Here is a 20,174-nt window from a genome sequence, read left to right as displayed (position 1 = left end):
TTACAGTGTTATCCAGCCTGGCTGACACTCTGATCAACAACCTTGGTTTGGCGGAAGATGGCAGGTGCGTTATTCACTCCAAAGGGTCCAACAAGACTCTGACAAACTCTCTGGAGATACAAAAGCTGACACCTCCTGAGCTCTCTCTGTTAAGGACACCTACCAGTAACCCTTTCACAGATCACATTTGGACACAAAATGAGCATGTACTATTTCGACAATACAGTCTAACCAATGGGGTAACCAAGGAAACAAAGAAATCTGAACTGTTTTAGATTCATTCAGCCCTTTACAAATTTAAGAAACAACCTTTTATATAACCTTCCTTCACATCAAAAGCCTCTTTTGTCCGTTATACAACTACCTGCTCACTGAGGAGAATTCTTCAGTGCTTACACGGTCTTACACACTGATGGCAGGGATGTCACGAGCCAGGAGCTCATGAATGTGCCAGCGCAAAATTGATGTGACACATCAGATAAACAGCGGCCAACGCCATCGGTGAATGTCATCTTATTTGCCGACAGGCTGATGGCAGACAAGATGAATACCGATGATTTGCCGATAAATCAGTGCAATCCTCCACAATACTCAATACATTTCCATTTAAGTTTGTCTAAATCTGCTCATTTGGTTTATGAAGTATGAGTAAAAAATAAACGAAACATTCGTTTTAAACACATTTGCAGCTGAGCGACAATCCGTCAGCTACTTTTCAGCAACTTAATCTGTCAAAATCAAACTTGTTTTCTGCTTATCAAATCATCATCAGTGACACAAGCCGCAGAGTGCTCCATGAAAGCCCACTGTCACCTATCAGACGACCAATATGTTAGTCGGGACCCATCATACATCAGCCAGTCGCTGAGTCTGGCAACATCTCATGCCTGCTTCTTTCAGCCTCTCCGTTGTGGAGACACGTGATGGCCCATCATGAATGAATCGGCCACTCAACTCCTCTCCACCACAACACTGACCTTTCGCTGTTCATTAACTGACTGGATTCAGCGGTTTACCGAGTTCATCCCTCCTCCTTACAGAAAAAATGTCAATGGCGCTCGAGTGAGGGATGAAACAAACAAACAAAAGGGAATAAATGATATCGACGAGGCTGGAGTGATGTTTAACAGTAGGTTAAAAGACCCATTTTCAGCCATTTTATGGATATTAAAGCATCCATTAATCATATTCATCGCAGTTAAATAAAGCCTCTGCCCTGACTTTAGTGGATCTGTCTTGATAGATTTTGTGTGGTATCAGTATTGACTGATGAATCAATCCCATCTACTTTATTTCAATTGACAAGGAAGCTGCGGTCACACGTGTCATGTCAAATGAAGAAATATGGCAATTATGATTTAAAAACAGAACAGCTGCTTCAATCTCATTTACGCTTGTTGACTATTTTTGGGAACTTTTATGTCGCTATTTTTTTGGCTTCATCAGCAAAAATGGCTTCACTCTTCTTAAAGCAGCTGACAAAGCTCTAGTTTGCTTGGTGGTCACATGTTACTCATACTGGATCTCACAAAAAGATGCTTGGGGTCATTCATAGTCATTTAATCCACAGCTAAATTTACCATTTCAGTGCACTGATTTATTTTTGACAACAAGGTTAATTGTTAAACTGTAAAATATCCTACCTCTGTTTAATATCTTTGTCTGAAGTGAACATTTTATTTAGTGCTTCAGGATATGGTAAAAAAAAATAGATTACAATTACTTTGAAAGATATCACGATGGCGATATGATTCATGATTAGAGGGAACGATCATTTTTGAATAATCAGGATGATGTGACATGTATTGGGGTCCTTACGGAAGAAACATGTTCTGGTTTTTTACAAAATTTGTAGGGTATGACATCTCTGCAGCACTAAAAGGAAAGACTTTTTCCCTCCAGTGGATACATTATTTTAGCATCAAAACCCCGACAGAATGACTCTATTCTCTATCATAATTTGATCAATTTGATCTAATAATATTTGGACTGTCTAGAAGAGCTGCATAATTAAATAATTTTATCTCCATTCAAGTTAGCCGGGGAATAATCCGGAAGTCCACAATGTGGAAAATCCGGGTTATTTTATACCCAGGATGTCGAGCGTTTATGGCTTCATTCACACTGAGCAGCTTTCATCGGAGTAAACAGGGCTCATCTCTGGCGCTGCACCCAGTTCTCATTCTACATCCATGGTTGCAACACCACCTTAGATTACACTTTCTCCAAATGATGGAAAAGCAAACAACTGAAAGTCAGATTAAAGAAAAAAATCACTTGCTGCATGTTTATCTGCTTTAGTAAAGCCACAGAGAAAAACAAAATCCTGTCCCGTGATAACCTTTAGAGATGGGTCGGCTAACTCAAGGCCAATGTATAGATTACATGATCGATAACCAGCATCTCTGCCTCTGTTCTGCCTGAAGGCGGGATTGAGACGATGCTGTGTTTACATTCAACCAGATTCACACCGACAATTTTCATCATTTGTACTGTGTGTCACTTTCATGGAGGTTTTTAAGATGCAAAAGCGATATACAGGCCGATATTTTTACATACAAATAAGAAACCCAGGTCAAGAGTACAGTTCGCTGCTGACAGAGCGAGAGAGAGCAAGAGAGTAAAGAGCAGATAAATAATGGAAAATAAGAGAGGTGAGGCCGGGAGAGGAGTGGTAAATAAGAGTGAGTTTGACCTCTGCCCTCCCCCACTGACATCCTCTGCTTTCATAAACAGAGAGGAGAGGAGAGGAGAGGAATGACCACACTATCCTCTACGATCTCTTTGCAGCTTTTAGCTGGTGGTTGTCGATTTCACCAGCTGCAGTACTAACTGACAATGGCAAATTTAATCATCTGTAGCTAATTAACATCATGACTTCGGCCAAACTACAAAATAAAACAGACTGTCGTCTGCCGAGCGTGGAAATCTGAAGAACATTGTGGACCGTAACTGTTTGTAAACCTTGAAGATTATTTTTTTTCTAGTATATAAAGGGTATCTTTATGTGATTGCGTTCATTTTAATTTACAGTCATGGTCCTGTTTGGTGATTTTAGCCCTGTCAGAAAAATATATATTCAACATCCTTAAAACAAATGTCTGCAGTCATTTCAGCTGCTGTCAGCTGCTATATTTTGAGCTAACATCAGCATGTTAAGCAGGTGTAAAGTTAACTACGTTCATCATCTTAGTTTGGTGTGTTAACGTGCTAACAAATGCTAAATAGCACTTAACACAAAGGGCAGCTGAGTCTGACATGAATGTCACAGGTATTGCTGGTAAAATGTGGTCATAAACAAAAGCAAGGATGCATGTTATGGATTTCAGACAATACTGATAACTGATAATTACCTGCTTCTCATGGCTGATAGCGGTGAGATAACAGATCATTTCCCATTTTTGAATTTTTAAATTCCTGACGTGTAGTTTATGCATGCCTGAGGGCAAGAAAGGAAGATGTAGTGATCAAAGATGGATGATGAAGATGAGGCTGATAATATTCCACATCTCCGATAAGACTTGCTGTGTTAAAACTCATAGACTTTTTCCCTCCTCACTGAACCCCTTGTTGAACACGTGTTGTAAATAATAATTAATTTTAATAATTAAAATAATTAATTAATTTCCTCTGAAACTGTAAAAGAATAGTCCACACCAGTGGTGACATGTTTGCCTCTCTTGTCTACATGAGGGTCCTCAACACCACAACAGTGAGCTGCGATTCTTTAGTTAAAGGTGCAGTATGTAAGAACTGGCCAGCTGTTGAAGTCATACTCCATACACTAGAGTTTCAACTACCGGCGGCTAACAGTAGCTGCTGTTAGCCAGTTAGCTCAGTTATCACGGTTAGCTGTGAATCTGGTGGTCCAGGCTGGGAGCTCGGAGCACCAGAGGAGCGTTGGTGTTTACACGGCTAGGACCGGAACTTTGCACCAGAACGGGCCAGGGCTAGCTGATTAGCATGCCTTCTTCAGTAGATACCTCTGCAAAACAATGTATAGACATAATAAAACACTAACATTTCTTCACATTCTGATGTACATTTTTGTTAACTTTTTTGAATGTTTTCAACTAAAAATGTTACATATTGCACCTTTAATAAAAGCAATCTGACTTTGTATTATCGACTACATTTAAAATATATATCCTTCACCCCTAAACTAAAGCAATGGGCTAGATAAAAACTCAAGGGGTCACCAAACTTATTACAATACATCCTGAGGGGAACATGAATAGCTGAAACAAATTTAATCGTAACCCCTTCTCGTAACAAGACCACAAATGTGAACTTTGTGATGGCGCCAGAGGATAAACCCTTCTGAGTTTTCATTCTGGACAACAGAGGTGTACCAAACACACTGCCATCCCTTGATCCGCTAGTGCTGCTAGCATGGCTCGAAATGCTATAACATTAACAGCTGGTAACACTATATCTCACTGTGCCTGTCTGAAAGCCCTCTCTATTTATTACCCGTCATTTTATTTCCTATATGCTACGCAAAATTACTGTTACGCGACACCGCTCCTGTCAGTGAAACTGACAATGATTCATGAGAATCCGAAATCTTAATTTGTGGCTCACATCGAGTCAAGTGTTCATTATGTAAGAAATAGTGAACGAGGGGTCGGTCTGTGCCGTTATCTGATTATTGTGACAGACAAATTATACCTAGTGAAGCCTGTGGACTCGTACTGCCGCTACAAAGACATCAAGCTAAAAACAGAACAGAAAAGAGCAACTATGAAAAGAGAGTAAAAGCAGACCTAATCAGAACAAAACTCCAGTGTTCTCTGTGCTCAACCCTCCTCTACTCAGCTCTGCCCATGCGGATATTAAATTGCCTCTCAGCTGTCTCTGATCTGAAGGAGGTTGGACTCTTTAAAAGTCTGATATCACATTGCCTCCCTGCTCCTCTTTTTTTTTTCCCCTTGCTCTCTCTCATCCCAGAACAAGTGCCCTGCTTTCTTTTACAGGTCCCACTCCCTTTCTCGTCGTAAATTTGTTTTGCCAGAGAGAACTGACAAAAAAAACCAGATGAAATCAATGAGACATCGCCGCACGGGAAAGTATTTGAAGGCACTCCCAGACGCTGTGAGAGTATTATCACGATAAGTCGGATGCTGAAAGCCATTCGAGGAATTTTGCTGCTGCTACGTCTGCTGTTTCTCAGCGTGCAGGCTGCTCTCGCCTTATGCAAATACAACAAAGTCCCGTCTGTAGCTACACTGATCCATAGACTACAGTGGAAACATCATCATCTCCCTCTCTTTCTCCCTCTGTCTCTCTGTCCTCTTTCTCTATGTCTCCCTCCCTCTCTCTCTCTCTGATCCAGCTGCTCATTTGGCAGCGGAGCAAAGAAATAAATGAAGTGCTTCAGCGGAAGGAAGGCTTCACTGGGAGAAGGATTGTGGGTAGAGGGAGTGAGATGAGGATTTGGTGAGGTTATTTTTTATTTTTTTATTTTTTGGCTTAATACATCAGTGGGACATAAGGCTTAAGGCCACTACTGTCCAATTATGCTTTCAATGGCTGTCAGGTTAATCAACCTGCGTCCTTCTATGTAATTCTTTTTTTCTAAAGCTATCCAGTGAATAGCTGGAGTGTGTGAGAAAGAATACAACATGTATCTGACCATCTTAAGTCGTGTTAACTAGAAAAGTAAAATGAAGGGTAGCTCTATTGCTTCATCTAAGAAATCTCTTGTTAATAACCAGTGGGCTAGTCTCCATTAACACCTGGTATTAAATGAGTCCTATTATGCTTTTTCATTTCTTTCATTTCTCCTGTTGTTGTTCTTGTGCATGTAAAAGATCTTGAAAGTTAAAAAGGTAAAAGTGCGCACCAACAGAAGCTCCTCTCTCCCACAGAAAACACTGCTCCTGAAACGCCTCGTCAGCAGTCCAACTTTGTGGCATCACACTACGTTAAAGAGTCGTACAAATGCATAATTCATGCCTGCCGGCTCGTTTGGCACATAAGAATTGATTTAGCACAGCTGCTCTGTCGACTCAGTCGTGTGTGAGCTGACCAATCAGAGAGGACTGGGTTTTCAGGAGGGGAGGTCTTAAAGAGACAGGAGCTTAAACAGAGCGTTTCAGATAGAGGGGGAATACAGTGCCACAGCAATGGACAGTATGAGAAAACTGATGTGTTTTTTGCGCACTAAAGCATGTAAGCCTATTCTAGTAGTAACCCAAAATCAAATTATGAACCTGAAAATCAGAATAACATGTCTCCTTTAAGTTATCCAATCACAGGCTGTCATGTAGGCTTTACATCTTGTTCTTTTTGGAAGGGGTTGTTTTACAGCAATTGTCTACAATAAGACAACTCCAACACCTTAAAGGAATAGTTCGACATTTTCAGGCTTATTTATTTATTTATCTGTTTTCTCTCCCAAGAGTTAGATGAGAAGATCACTACTACTGTATGTCTGTTAAATACAAAGCTACAGCCAGCAGCTTAGATACAACACAAGGGGAAAAAGCTGCTCTAGTTCTGTCCAAAGACAGAAAAATCTGTCTACCAGCTACCCTTAAATTCACAGTTTAACACATTATATCTTGTCTCTTTAAAATTGACAAGACGTAACTAGAATCGCACTCAGTAGAGCGTAAATCTCCACCAATCGGCCCAAAGTTCCTGTTTTTGCTGACTCATGGAGACCAGCCATCGAAATACGGCTATTTTTTTCCATCAAAATCCCTGCAATATTCACAAAGAAATTAACAAAAATGTTGAAAAATTCCTTCCGTCCCTTTATCTGGATATGGATTCAGGATTTTTGTTTAATCCTGCCCTTTATCTGCTGACAGTGAGTCCCAATCGATGCTTATATTTATCGAAAATGCCCGTTTAATATGTATCTGACACACTGAAATAACAGCTACGGAGGACTCTATCGGACACACCTTATTTTCCGTGAGCTCCTTGCTCGAAATACCGAAGGTGCTAATTCAATAACATCACATTTAATAGGACAGAACACCACAGTACCGACAAGAAGCTTGTATTTCGACCTTCTTAAGAAAAGAAAAAGTAAACAAATGTTGACGACAAAAGGCGCACACACACTAACACACACAGTTACCATGACAACAAATCACCACCAACACCAAAGAGAGATGAGAAGAGTCTGCACTGTCAGGACCTGCAAGGTGAGGAGAAGGAGTGAACCTGAGGAAACCAATGTGAAACATGCTGTTTGCTTTTCACTGCTTCGTGAAAGATGGAAGCAAACTCGTGTACAGCTGCTCTGAACGGAGGAAGAATGACCGCAGAGGCCCTAATCACAGTATTTACACAAAGCTGATCCAAACACTCGCAACGGTGACAGAACGTTCCATGGTTCAGCCGGCGACAGCGCACAGGAGGCTGGAAAAACATTTCTACAGGGAGTCCACAGTTATTTTCTTTTTAGCAAAAAAATATATTAACCCTCAGTCAGAGCTCACGGAACAGCACAGAGGATTTAGATTTATAAAATAAATACCATTGGGACAAACCTTTACTTAGAAACAGAAAGCCATTTCTACTCTTTGGACAGTTTGTTCAAAAATTAATCAAAACCAGCAAAGTAAGTTTTCACTAAATAAAAACACATTAGTTACATTAGTTAATTGCTACAAAGTACTTACACTCAGCCAACTGTTAGCTATTAGCATAGCAGATTGACAAAGCTAACAGTGGTGTGCTAAACAGTATGACCCATTAGGATTGAAGAGTGTAGTCTAATATGGTACACGTCAAGCTGTCTGAGCAGACATTCATCAAAAAGCTGTTTAAAAATCACAAAAACCTGAAGATTTAAAATATAATACAGGGTGATAGCACACAGCCCTCCAATTACAAATGGTATTTACCGTTGACCTGATATTTCCCACTCATTGTAAAGTGCATGAAATCTGAACTAAATCTGAAACAGTATTTCTCCATGTCAGAATTTATAAATAAAAAAAAGTCATACTTTGGCCGACACTTGAGCCCCCTAAAACCTGCATGTTCCACTGTATTTTATAAATGTTTACTGGCAGTGTACCAACACTTTAGGACTTAGACTAAGAGCAACAGTTCACCCATAAATGTTGTGTTTTAAATCATAAAAAACCTATGAAGCCTTTATTTTCTGGTTGCTTTTTAACGTTTTAAAACAAGTCCCCATCTACTTCAGTTATTTAGGAGAGTGCTGCAACGCTGTTTTGTTGTGAGGCTCCAGAAATGTTTTGCAGACTACAAAGCTCACCCAACTTTTGATACTTCCCGGCATTGGGGCTAAGTATACAACGACTGAATTTTAATTTTTGGATTAACTTATCCTTTAACAAACATCTTGTGCAACACTGACTTAAGCTGTGACCTTCGGGCTCCAGGACAGCCTGATTAACGCCAGAGAACACCCTGCCACCTGTGTCTTTATATCTCAAAAACAAAGTCAGGACAAAAAGGCAGCACTCCAGGGGACAAAGCAGCACGACAGGACGTAGTTTTTACACCTATACATCTGCGATCCTTCACCACACACAAACACACATGCAGAGAAGTAAACAAAATAACAAACAAACTCTAAAATGATAAAACACCTCCCTGCCACCTGCTGCGATTAAACAGCCTCATGTCTTAACCACCTCTCTGCTACCTGATCAGCCTCGAGTCAAGTCAGATGATCACACAGGTTTTCACAGCAGATGGTCACAAGATGCTTCTGAGATATCACACATCCACATGAGTGAACTTTAGTACTGACACTAAAACTATGCTCACTCAATATCTACTTACCTGCTTGTTCTGGAGCTTTCAACTGCATCACACAGTCAATAAAACCCACCCAATGGACCTCGTGTCACAGCAGACATTTGGTCTTGTAATAAAAGCACAGGTGTCTCCAGTACGATATGAGCGTGTGACAGCGAGTCAGCATGAAGAATACCAGAAAAAGTATAAAAATGAAGTAGCTAAATGGAACTGGGCCATTATTTATTTTATTATTATTATTACACCTGTGCTTTTCCTACACGTCAACCGTGTCGACCATCTGATGCAGTCAAAAGCACCAGAAGAAGATGAAACTGATCCTTGGGTTGAGATTGTTTTGTCGAGTGGGAAAACTTTCCTCCCTATAAAGGTCCCCAGAACACTGTTTGAAGCTAGAAAGGTGGCAGGGTCCGCCACATATAAAGAAAGTAAAACATTATGAAACTGTGTTTAATGTCAGTTATTTTATTCAGTTTATTCAGTCATGAAAACAAAGAGAGTTTGTTTACTTAGTTTGTTGAGGTTCGTTTCAGCATCGACCTCACGATGCGTGCAACAGTCACATTGCAGGATGTGCAATGTTGCGTGAGGCAAATTAACTCAAACATGTCGTCCTACAACTTTTTTGCCGCTTGATACAAAAGCAAAACTTCCCAACTGATTCTTTCTAAATATAACTATCCAAGTTATATGGTGAAAAATCTTTTTTTATATGTTGCGGTGTAAATTGCAGAAAACCAAAACACTGTAATGTCAGTTTTCTTCTAATATCGATATCAGACTGTCACTGTCTAATATACTGTAGGTGTCAGCTCCAGTTGGGCTTTTGGACTTGAAGAAACTGTGATGGACATTTCAGACCCTTTATAAAATGATTAAATCAGAAAACAATCAGCAGATGAATTAATAATGACAGCAACTGTTTTGTTGTCTCCATACTCCTGCAAGAATCTGACCTAACTCTTCAATCATAAATATGAATGCACACATTGCAGTCACACTAAATCACACAATTCAAAACTGGCTAAATAGCTCCCGATAAAATATAAAACATTGACCTCAAGATGACAACACGAGTCGCTTTATATAACACAGCATCAACAGGAACATATACAGTACACATGGTGAAAGTCACTACACCGAAGGCTGCAACTTAGTCAGAGCACAAAGCGAGGTAGTTCCAGTCCACTTGCTAATACAGCCTCTATAGCAGTGAGCCCTAAAGAGATACTGTGTCATAAATGAGAAGGATGTCAGATTGGATTATGGTCTAGGTACAGAGCTTCTGTGTAAACGCCTGGTTAGGTTAAGCATCATGATGAAGAAGCCCCCTCCGCCTCCTCTTCTTTCTCGCTTGTTTCCCCTGTGTAATAGGCTGTGCACACTGGTACTCTCTGACCAAAACCATAAGAGAAGAGAGGATGAGGAGCTCAGGCTTTTGCATCCTTTCTTTGCAATTGAGAAAATAAGTGCAAGCAATTTCAAGCAGCTGGGGTGTAAAAAAAAAAAGTGTATTTTTTTAAAGCTTGCATGCATGCAAATCTTCCTCTCTGCACACTGTATGCTGGGATGGTCCATGCACTGTATGAGATCAGTGCAGGGAGGCTGAGTGAAGCCTAGTATGGCGGGTGTGAGGATGCTGCTAGTTTGTGGAAATGTGCATGATAACAAAAAGGAAGGGACAGGGGGAAACCAGCGCTTGCGACCATTTTTCCCAACAATATTCAGATCTTAAAATAAAAGAAAGGAGGTTGCAGAATTGCAGGAGAAATGCAGGGAGGCTGGGCTGGAAACAAAGGGGAAGCGTGCATGCGATTCTGAATGAAACAATGCGTCCCAGGAAGCAGAAAGAGACAGACAGAGACACTGGGAGAAGGAGCTCCTACCTTGATGTTGTCAGCCGAGCACTTCTATCCGAGCATCTTCTTTGTTGGGAGCACCGCTGGCTGAATTCAACCGAGGCAGATGTAACAATAAAAAAAAAAATCTGGCAATGAGCTTTCTGTGGCCACGAAGATGTTGTAAAACCGCACAGAGAAAGCGAGAGGCTCAGCCCAGCTGTAACTATCTTCTTTTCGCTCCCACAGACAGGCTATTATGTGAGCTCCTCATCAGGAGAGAAAGAGCTTCATGTTGTGTAGCATCGCGCTAGCCGAGCGGCTAACGCAACCCGTGGCGATATGTTCTACCGCAAACCGACGAGCAGAGAGACGCTATCCTCATGATTTTCCGTCATCCCGCTGTGTTTTGGTGGGGATGATAAGGAGGCAAAGGGAAAAGGATGCTCTGAGGCTGAGGCAGCGAGCAGGTCCCTTCGCTCCGGCTGCCTACGGAAGCCCGGGTGGTCATGAAAGCGCGATTCTTCTTTTTTTATATTGTGCTCCGTCTGATCATTTCATAACAGACTTGACTCGCAGATCCACGCACGCACACACGAGAGGAGGAGATCACTTTTAGATAATAGTGCTATATGTGTTAGTTCTCACGGTTTGTGTGGTTGCTCCCTTTTATTCAGATTGTCGAATAATTAATCACTATATTTTTGTCTAAAAAAATTATAAAGTATGTTTATATTGTACATTTCAAGCGGGATAAATACACATTTGTCCAAATATACAGGCAAAAAGAGGTGAAGCCTTCCTTATAAGAGTCACTGAATCTTGGAGAAACTTCTTTTACCCTAAACAAACACATTTTAAAGCTTTTCTTTGGCATTTTGTACTTAATAACTCTTGCTCAGTTAATTGAATAATTGGTCAAAGGTTTTTAGTTCATTAGGACACTTTTCTTTATTGACTTATCATAGTCATTAGATTTTAGATCATGATGGTTGTGATGAAGTCAGTACTTTGGTCTTTTTAAAAGGTTTTTTAATGTAAAATCACCCGAAAACATCTGGCATCTAATTAAAAATCACAATTATGCTCCTGAATTTGTTAGAAATTGTTTAAATATGCATTGGTAACAAATGCTAACTACAGTTTTATTGAAATACAGGTGGACGTCTTACAACATTTTGCCATATGTAGGATCTTGGTTTTGTGCATTTGTTCAGATGAATTTGTTTATCAGATGTTAGATTTGATATATGTTAGATAAACTTGTTTGTTTATTCAGTGTGGTGTCATTAAAATGGTAATACGATATTATTAGTCAGCTGGTACTGGTGTAAAATTGCTCTAAAACATCTGGCATTCAAATGATATTCAGAAATGTAGTCTAAATTACTTAATTATTACGGATCGTTAGATAGATAGATAGATAGATAGATAGATAGATAGATAGATAATTCATCGTTCTAACAGGCGATATCAGCTTCATTGCTTTCTTGAGTCTTCAGTTTCCGACCAGTTTAATCTGTAGGACAGATGTTGTGGTTCTCTGCTCCATCTAGTGGAAGCAAGTAAACACTACAGGAAGGAAGACAGGTGTCAGTGGCCTGGATCGCACACAGTACAGCTCACATATCAAAGGGGAGTAAACACAGCACAGTTATCAAAACCACCAAATTAATATAAATCAGAAACAAATGCAAATGTGTTGATTGGACCATTTTATTTTCTCAAGGACATTTATGAAGCCAGAAGGACGATCTGTGTTTTGTTATTATTATACACAATGTCAAAAACAATTAGTTATTCTCTGATCACCATCACATCAACATAATGCACACACGGTACCAACTACAGTCACTGAAAGCCCGGGGTTTTGGTTCAGAGCCTGGTTCACCAAAGGAATCTCCCGAGTTACATCTTGGTTTAATTATAAAACCATCGGAAGGGCAGAGACCATCTCGCTGCTTAGACACCTTTGGGAGGCCAGGTCTGGATATATTAAAGACAATCCAGTTTCCACATGTAGAGATTCAGTGTTTATATTCATTCACAACTCCACAAGAGGGATGGAGGGAAAATTACAGGAAAGACTTCACAATTAGCCATGGTCTGTCAGCTTAACTCGTGGAATGATGGATAAAGAACAAAAAGTGTGTTACGATACAAACACTTTGCACTCCACATCAGCTCTCCTGTCAGCTGGCAGCCAAAGCTTCACAGAAAGACACCCCAGATTTACTAGTCAGCATCAACAGGACACAGCTGAACCGCCACGTGGAGACCGGCTGATAAGAAGTACATTAATGACAAATATTTAATGATTTGATGTAGCGCGAGTCTCACTTTGTCACTCAAATTGCACTCAAGCCAAACACAAGACTAAACCTGGACACACACATTAAGCTTCTGTTAGGAATGTTAGAAAGTAATTTGGGAACACAGACGTGATGAAGTTAAGATGTACATTCAAAACAAGAAGGATTTATATGTATTTAAAAAAAAAAAATAAGGAAGATTTGTAAAAAGAAATTCTTGTATGAATGGAGAATATTTAAAAAATGTAAGTTTTAAGTTTTTGGTTTTTATGAAATGGAGCCAACAGATGCAACACTGACATAAATATCAAAGTCGGAGGACCAGGCTTTACAAACTCTGCAATCATGACCTCCAGTGCGATGATGGTGATGCCACGGCAATTATTTACAGTTACTATTGAGTGTAAATGCTAGTAACTGAGGTGCTCTCTCAAGAAATCGTCTTTCCTAAGACAATAAAGTTGAATGGCGACTTCACAAAGAGGAGAGTTTACTTGTGACCTAACACATGTTTCCTAAAAGTCAGTGTCATGCTTATGTCACACTGGATTGAGGGGCCTCTTAAAAGTAAACTGTGTATTCACATCCTTTTGGCTGCCTTCTAGCAAACACTTAACAAATCAATTTAGGATCACAACCAGGAAAAACTAGGAAGATGTGGCTGGCAGCTTCAGGAGGCTCATTCAAATGCAGACATCTTAGTTCCATAACGTTCGGAGGACGTAAGGAAGTGAATGACAGGATGATATATTTAGAGCTGCCTCCCAAAGAGCGTGTCCAACCGTCTAGTGCCCTTCATAATGACTTACAGATCAGTACTCTAATTTAAACTTCAAAGATTCTCTGTCACTTCTACAGCAGGAGGCCTGACAAATGTATTCGGCCCACAGCGTGTGGATTAAGGACCACTTGCTTATTTGCACAGAACACTTACAGAAACAAAAAAAATCTGACAGACCAGGCTACAGTTATAAACACAATGGTAAACACCCTCATGCTTTCACAGGAAGAAAGAAAAAAAAAAGATCACAAGCATACACACACACACACACACGCACACAAATATGTTCAAATACTCTCGTGTACGTTTTAACTCATCGTTCATTCAAGAGTGGTCAGAAAACAATGTCATGAAAAATGCCCCAATTTGCATGAACATATCCTTAAATTGAAGGGAATTTACTGGAAACTAATAATCCTTCACGACATCTTGATTCTGCTTGTACTGCTCATCAAGCCAAACTGTCAGATACAAGGTTTACTCATTTATTTCATGTGCAAGAAATGCGCACGACACACTGACATCTGGTGATTTTTTCCCCCCAGTTTTCTTATTCAACATTCGTGTTTCTTTCGAGACAAGACAGCAGGGGTGTGAGCGCACCACTCTTGTGTGAATGACGGTTAAAACCAATACCAGGCAAATAGAGACATTTAAATAATTTACGATGTATTTACACAATAATCCATCTTATTTTCCAGCAGTGTCTTTTTATCTTCTCAGCGCGTCAATGCGTCTTCTAGTCACCCATCTTTACTTTTGACGTCTGAGGGAGGGGAAAAAAAATCAGTTATTGCAGGATTTCAAATACAGAAACAGGTTGAATCATCACATCTGTTCAACAAAGAGCCTGTGAATTCTGTGGAAATAATTATTATATCAGCAATGACAGTCTACAATGACGACATGGATAGTTTTCTCCACTATGGAAAAAAAAGATTTGTCTCATTTACCTGCAGAATGGCTACGATGACACCAAACAGGCCGATCGCGCTGCCAAAGATTTCCACAATGAGGATCTTCACGAACAGGCTGGCGTTCTGGGCGTCCGCCAACGCTGCTCCGCTGCCCACGATGCCGACACAGATGCCACAGAAGAGGTTAGAAAAGCCCACAGTCAGACCAGCTCCAAACATGGAGTAACCTGGTAGAAGGAAAAACAGCTGAGTCAGAGACCTCCATGACTAATCCACATGGGACCTGGCCACAAAAATCTAATTCCCTGTCATGATTTGGAAATGAGACAGTGAGAATTTATGCTATTCAATTTGAAAATTAATTTTGAAGTGTCTTCAAAACGTCCCTGAATTGGTCTATTACCATCTTTTCATTACTAAACTTTTACGACTGAATGAAAATCTCTAGAGTTTCCAAGACTCTCCACGTTAATAAAACACTTGATTTTGTAGACGTACTGTGCAATCCATACTTAATTATTATTAAGACAGAGTGCTGCAAGAATCTTGACCCTCTGAACGCAGCAATTGATATCATCCACCTGTACCTACAGTGGTATTTTGGCTTATTGTGATGCTCATTTTTTGGAGTATTTTCAAAAGCATCTCATCACTGAGACTATGCAACTAAAGCTACAAGGTTATGAAAGTCAATCATTTTAAAAAGTATTTAAATTGTATGTAGAAATCGAAACAAAGCATATTGATCCCTAACAATTTTGAATACAGAAATAAGTATCAATATATTCTGATGGTATCAAACATCAGTATTTTTCAGGGTATTTTTTTAATACAACCTTTTTCCGCTGCCGTTTTAATTGCAGTTAAAAGTGTTGTTGTTTTTGGAGTGGGTTTTTCTTTTACATCTTACATCCAGTCTGCTTTCTTACCAGCTTGGTAGTTCCTTGCCCCGATGGTCTCAGGGGTGTTTCCCTTGAAGCTCTATAAGATGAAAGAGATTATTTTTAGAACCAAACAACCGTCTTTGCCCTGTTGTTGAAATCATATTAAACTTCTGTCTCATATGTACGACTGCTTCAATGTACGGCTAGTGCTCCTGTCTCTAAAGACAACATTGAATAACTTCAGTTTTCTTGATCATAAAAAATTAAAAAACGCTTCATGCTTACCTCAGCCATGTTGCTGATAACGATGGCCATGATGATCCCGTAGATAGCTACGGCTTCACAGAAGATGATGCTAGAGGGAGACAAACAAAAACAGAGTAAGGCGAGTGCCGGGGTTTCAAGTCACTACAGATACAGAACACTTGTGTAAAAGCTTCTGTTCTGCTTGGAGAAGTATCTACAGATGTTCTCATATCAATATTAAATGTAATTCTTGGAAAAATATCTCTTATTACATTTACAATTACATTCATCCTGAAGAGAAGTGTATTAGCCACTCTACAGGAGGTTAAAAATTTGCATAAAAATAATCTTTTGTTAGCATCAATATTCAAGTACATGAATGAATAATACTACCCTACTGAGCCTAATCGTTCCAGGAAGAAAGGATGGAAGCAATTTCAAAGGGAGATTGAGTAGTAAAGCAGCTATTTCACATAAATCATCAAAAACAAATGATTGTATAAAATATGAAAACAGACATGGAAAGAAATAGAGGAGAAGTGGACAAAATTGAACAGAACATTTTAGGTTTTGAATGAGCCTACCTGACCAAATTCTTGGTTTTGATTCGTGGAGCCTTGACACCACCACCAATGATGCTTGAGCCAGTGATGTAGATCCCCCTGGGAACAAAAACACAAAAATCAGCACAACATCTATGACATGATGGACAACTACCCAGTGATAGGAAAGGACTGGCTTTCTCCACTTCGCTAACAATAGCTAACTTAAGCTAGCACTTAAGTCCGTTAACATAAACTGATAACAGCATCTCAGCACCACGCAGAGCCACCTTTGTCAGAAACATAACCAAAAAGTTATTTATTCATATTTATTCTTTGACCACTCTCCTGGTATAATAATGTCAGATCAATGCAGCAGATCTGCTCTAGATATGTCATCCTGTCATTCATTTCCTTTCATATACAGCATGTATACATTTGAATGAGTCTCGTTAACATAGCTGCCAATCAAAAAGCAAACTACTGATCCTGGCAGGTAACTAACAAATGTTAGATCATAATTATCAGACAAATTCAAGTGAAAAACCCCTCTGCGCAATCTGATCACCCAATATGCGTGCTATCATAGGCACACTTAAAAGGTAAAACTACTAAATTGATGCAACTAAATTAAAATAAACATTCAATAGAAAAGTAAACAAGCCAAATCACAGTAACAAAAAAAGTTACATGAGACAATGTACTTCTAACAGACTTTCAGTGATGAGGAACACGAGGAACAGCTGTGTATGAAGTCTATCCAATGATGAAAGGATGCAACGTGTCACATGTTAACAGTAATCCAGCTACATTACATTTAGTCACATTATTGACCAAACATGTCTGGGCCTTGAGACAACAAGCCAACTTCTAAGATTTTCCAGTTCCACATTTACACATGATCCACTTCACTGAGTGTTTCAGGAAAGAGGAAATTATTCTATGAAAAACCAGTGCCTTTCACGTACCACCTACCCTGTCTTAAACATTCAAAACACCACTTCACACTGTGTTCCTGTCAGGTACTCACCAGGCTGCTCCCACCACAGACAGAGAGATGGCCAAGCCAATGCCCAGACTGGCCCACATGAAAGGAGAAGTCTCTGTCAGGAACCTGTGGGCAAAGAGGTACAGCCGATGAGAACTACACTACAAACATACAGGGTGCAAAATTCACTTTTTGTCTACTGGCCAAATAGCTTGAATGATTTTTTTTTTTTTGGCTGGTGAGTAATGCAAATTTTGTTCCCTGTGTGCCAGCAGGAAAACATTCATGTTTACAATAAGAGTTCAATCTTAATGTGTTATAAATGACCAATAACATAACATATATTACCAAGGAGTAACCACAACAATGTTAGGACTAGACATATATTTCCATACAATATAAACAGCTGACTTTTGGAACAGCCATGAGAAGATAGATTAATGACACCCTCCCAAAGAGACGGTTAGGCAGAGTAATTATTAACAGTACTATGCAATACTGACCAGCCACAGTATAGCAATATTCTCACAATTGTGCAATTTAGGGAAGGTCAGTGTAGTGTTGTTTCTACTGAAATCTGTTAGGTACAACTTCTAAATAACCCCAAATTTCTTTAACTCCTGCAAATAGTCCCCATCACAAATTTGTCTTAAACTGTTTTCAGTCCAAAACTCTGTTATTTCATCTACTATCATCATACATGACAAAAATCAGCAGCTCCTCTCATCTTCAACAAAACACATTTGGCATTTTTGCTTTTAAATTCTTGAAACAACTAAAAAAAAAAAAGGTTGCCAATTAAACAGGGTTAGGGTTAATTCCAACTTCCAGCCAATCAATTGACAAACTGTTGCAGCACCACCAGTAAAATCTTACCCTGATACATTTTACATTACTGACAGGTAACAAAACAGCTGCTAAGCTCTTGGGTCTGTGTTGTGAAGCCTACGATTGAATGTTGTTTTGTCCAAAAGACATCAGCTTGAAGACAAGATTACTTACCATGCCACATCAAAGCGGAACCCAAGGTCAAATATGGTATAGCAGATACCTGTGGAGATTAAAAAGAAATGATCATATTAGATGTGAAAGTGGAAAGATCACATGCACATTTGCAAGTATGCTTGGTGTATGTGTGACAGAGCCCTTTGGTACGGACAGTCACAGTATGTTACTGCATTAACAAACGTTTTCCCTGGACCATGCGTGAAACAGAGTCACATTAATGTGCTAAAGCCATGGAAAGAAGTTCTAGCTTCAGTGTGATGGCTCACTCTCACGTGAAAACTACTGCAGTTCCTGTTTGGGTCCGTTTCAGCTCAGGCAACCGTGTACACCAGCAGTTAACTAGCTAACGTTAGCTTAGCCACATTAAATTGTTTAAAAATCACTGAAAGAAGAGCAACCAGGTGTCCCATTTTAACTCCCAATAAGGAAAGTCTGAAACTTTTCAATATGAGCACCTCACAGTTGTGTAACGTCTGAACTTTATGGCATTTTTCTCCCGCAAGCTGTCAGCTAAGAGCTATCTGACGTTAGCTTAGACGTGGCTAAGGAAACACTAGCGAGATGCTAACCTTGGATGTAAGCTCAACTCTTGAATGTGAATACATGACTATTTTTTTTTGTATAATACGCAGCAGCAGATAGTTGTTTTGACGTCTCTGGGTGTATTAAAAATTACATAAACAAACAGCTAAACAAGGATAACCGCGTTTCGAATTTGCACATTAAGCAGTTAGCAAACAAAATGGAAACAGCCGCAACCTCTCTAGTCCCGTGATATAGCCGGGTCCCGTTTACAGCTGTCAAACACATAGATGCGTTTCCCCGTGAAGAAAGAACGAGTTGCTGTCATGCCATTGTTGCACAAGTCTAAGAAATATGTGATTTAATTCATTAATCCAACATTCTGATGATTTTTCGATCTTTCCCAATCTTACCGACGATAAGTATGGTGCTCCAGAAGGCCAAAGTGACCCCCGTGTACAGGATAGCGTGTCCGTTCATCATGCACTCTAGCAGCATCTACCCGGCGGTCTGGCCTGCTGGATCAGCGCGATGTGCTCGGCTCAAATTCAAAATTTGACGCCAGTAACGCTAAGATAACGAAAAAGTGCTGTTTCGAGAAGCGCTATCGGTCGATGGAGGAGAGGGAGCATCAAAAGGAGAAGCTGGCTGGTGTCAGCTGATCCAGCTTGAGTAGCATGTGACCGGGGGACTGGTGGGCTGCGTTCGGTTATGATCCTTTCTTCACCCCTTGTCGAAACGACTTCACAGCGACGGTGTTAACAACAGAGCGAGACTATTCTTCATTTCTTCCACAGAGAGTACAACAGCCTGGGTTAGGATCCACAACACACCGGAGACACACTAGAAAGGTTTGCAGGTAAGTCTTAAGTGATATTTGTAACGGAATGCGTCCAAGAAGGCTGCGTTCCGCCTCAGTGGGCGTTGCAGTGCGCGTAATGGACGCTAGATGTCACTCTTGTAGTTGTTTATCAGTTAGGACTCAGTTTTCAACTTAAATGTCAAAGAGCTTTATTGTTATGGGAAACAGATGTTTGCACTGCCAAAACAAGTGAAAACAACAACAACAACAACAACAACAACAACAACAACAACAAAAGTAAGCGTTGTATCGATGTATCTTGGGTCAGCTTACTTCAATGAAATACAGTTGCATGAATCTGGCCAATTTTCTGAGAAGCTACAAACATGTAGGTGTCATATGAGACACTACTAGGGCTGCAACAGTGTAAAATTTTCATGGTACGATAAACTAAAAATCGAAAAGCTACAGTGACCTTTACAATAGGATGAAAACAGAAGGGTTTTGGGGTTCGACAGATGCTTTATTATAATTTCCCACACTTGACAGACATGAAACTTAATATAAACTTGAAAAAAAA

At 39.9% G+C, this 20,174-nt stretch overlaps 2 protein-coding genes across 2 annotated transcripts in view; both read right to left on the bottom strand.

The window, feature by feature from the left end:
• The window catches only part of b4galt2 (UDP-Gal:betaGlcNAc beta 1,4- galactosyltransferase, polypeptide 2), a 173,527-nt gene extending 162,422 nt beyond the window's left edge, over positions 1-11,105 (bottom strand). The window contains exon 1 of the mRNA XM_084369625.1: positions 10,641-11,105. The gene's annotated coding sequence lies outside the window, so the exon portion shown is untranslated. The remainder of the gene's footprint in view (positions 1-10,640) is intronic.
• Positions 11,106-12,292: 1,187 nt separating this feature from the next.
• Positions 12,293-19,602, bottom strand: atp6v0b (ATPase H+ transporting V0 subunit b). Its single transcript, XM_084368323.1, has 8 exons — positions 19,206-19,602; positions 18,265-18,313; positions 17,305-17,388; positions 16,317-16,394; positions 15,772-15,841; positions 15,532-15,583; positions 14,639-14,829; positions 12,293-14,451 (listed from the first exon to the last, which is right to left on the bottom strand). The coding sequence occupies exons 1-8, from the start codon at positions 19,288-19,290 to the stop codon at positions 14,425-14,427; spliced, it is 636 nt and encodes a 211-aa protein (XP_084224449.1). The 5' UTR covers positions 19,291-19,602; the 3' UTR covers positions 12,293-14,424.
• Positions 19,603-20,174: the final 572 nt, after the last annotated feature.

This window comes from Pagrus pagrus, assembly GCF_965226575.1.
Source record: "Pagrus pagrus genome assembly, chromosome: 12".
Taxonomy (NCBI): Eukaryota; Metazoa; Chordata; class Actinopteri; order Spariformes; family Sparidae; genus Pagrus; species Pagrus pagrus.
Note: the sequence above shows the minus strand (reverse complement) of the source record. Positions and strands in the feature narration are given on the sequence as shown.

What these genes read in the sequence shown, in the direction of transcription:
- atp6v0b (XM_084368323.1), bottom strand. Translation starts at nt 19,290, where the DNA reads ATGCTGCTAGAGTGCATGATGAACGGACACGCTATCCTGTACACGGGG. An exon ending in GGCAAGGAACTACCAAGCTG is followed by an intron (nt 14,830 to 15,531) that starts GTAAGAAAGCAG and finishes TCCTTCTACCAG; the next exon opens with GTTACTCCATGTTTGGAGCT. An exon ending in TCATCGTAGCCATTCTGCAG is followed by an intron (nt 14,452 to 14,638) that starts GTAAATGAGACA and finishes CCCCTCCCTCAG; the next exon opens with ACGTCAAAAGTAAAGATGGG.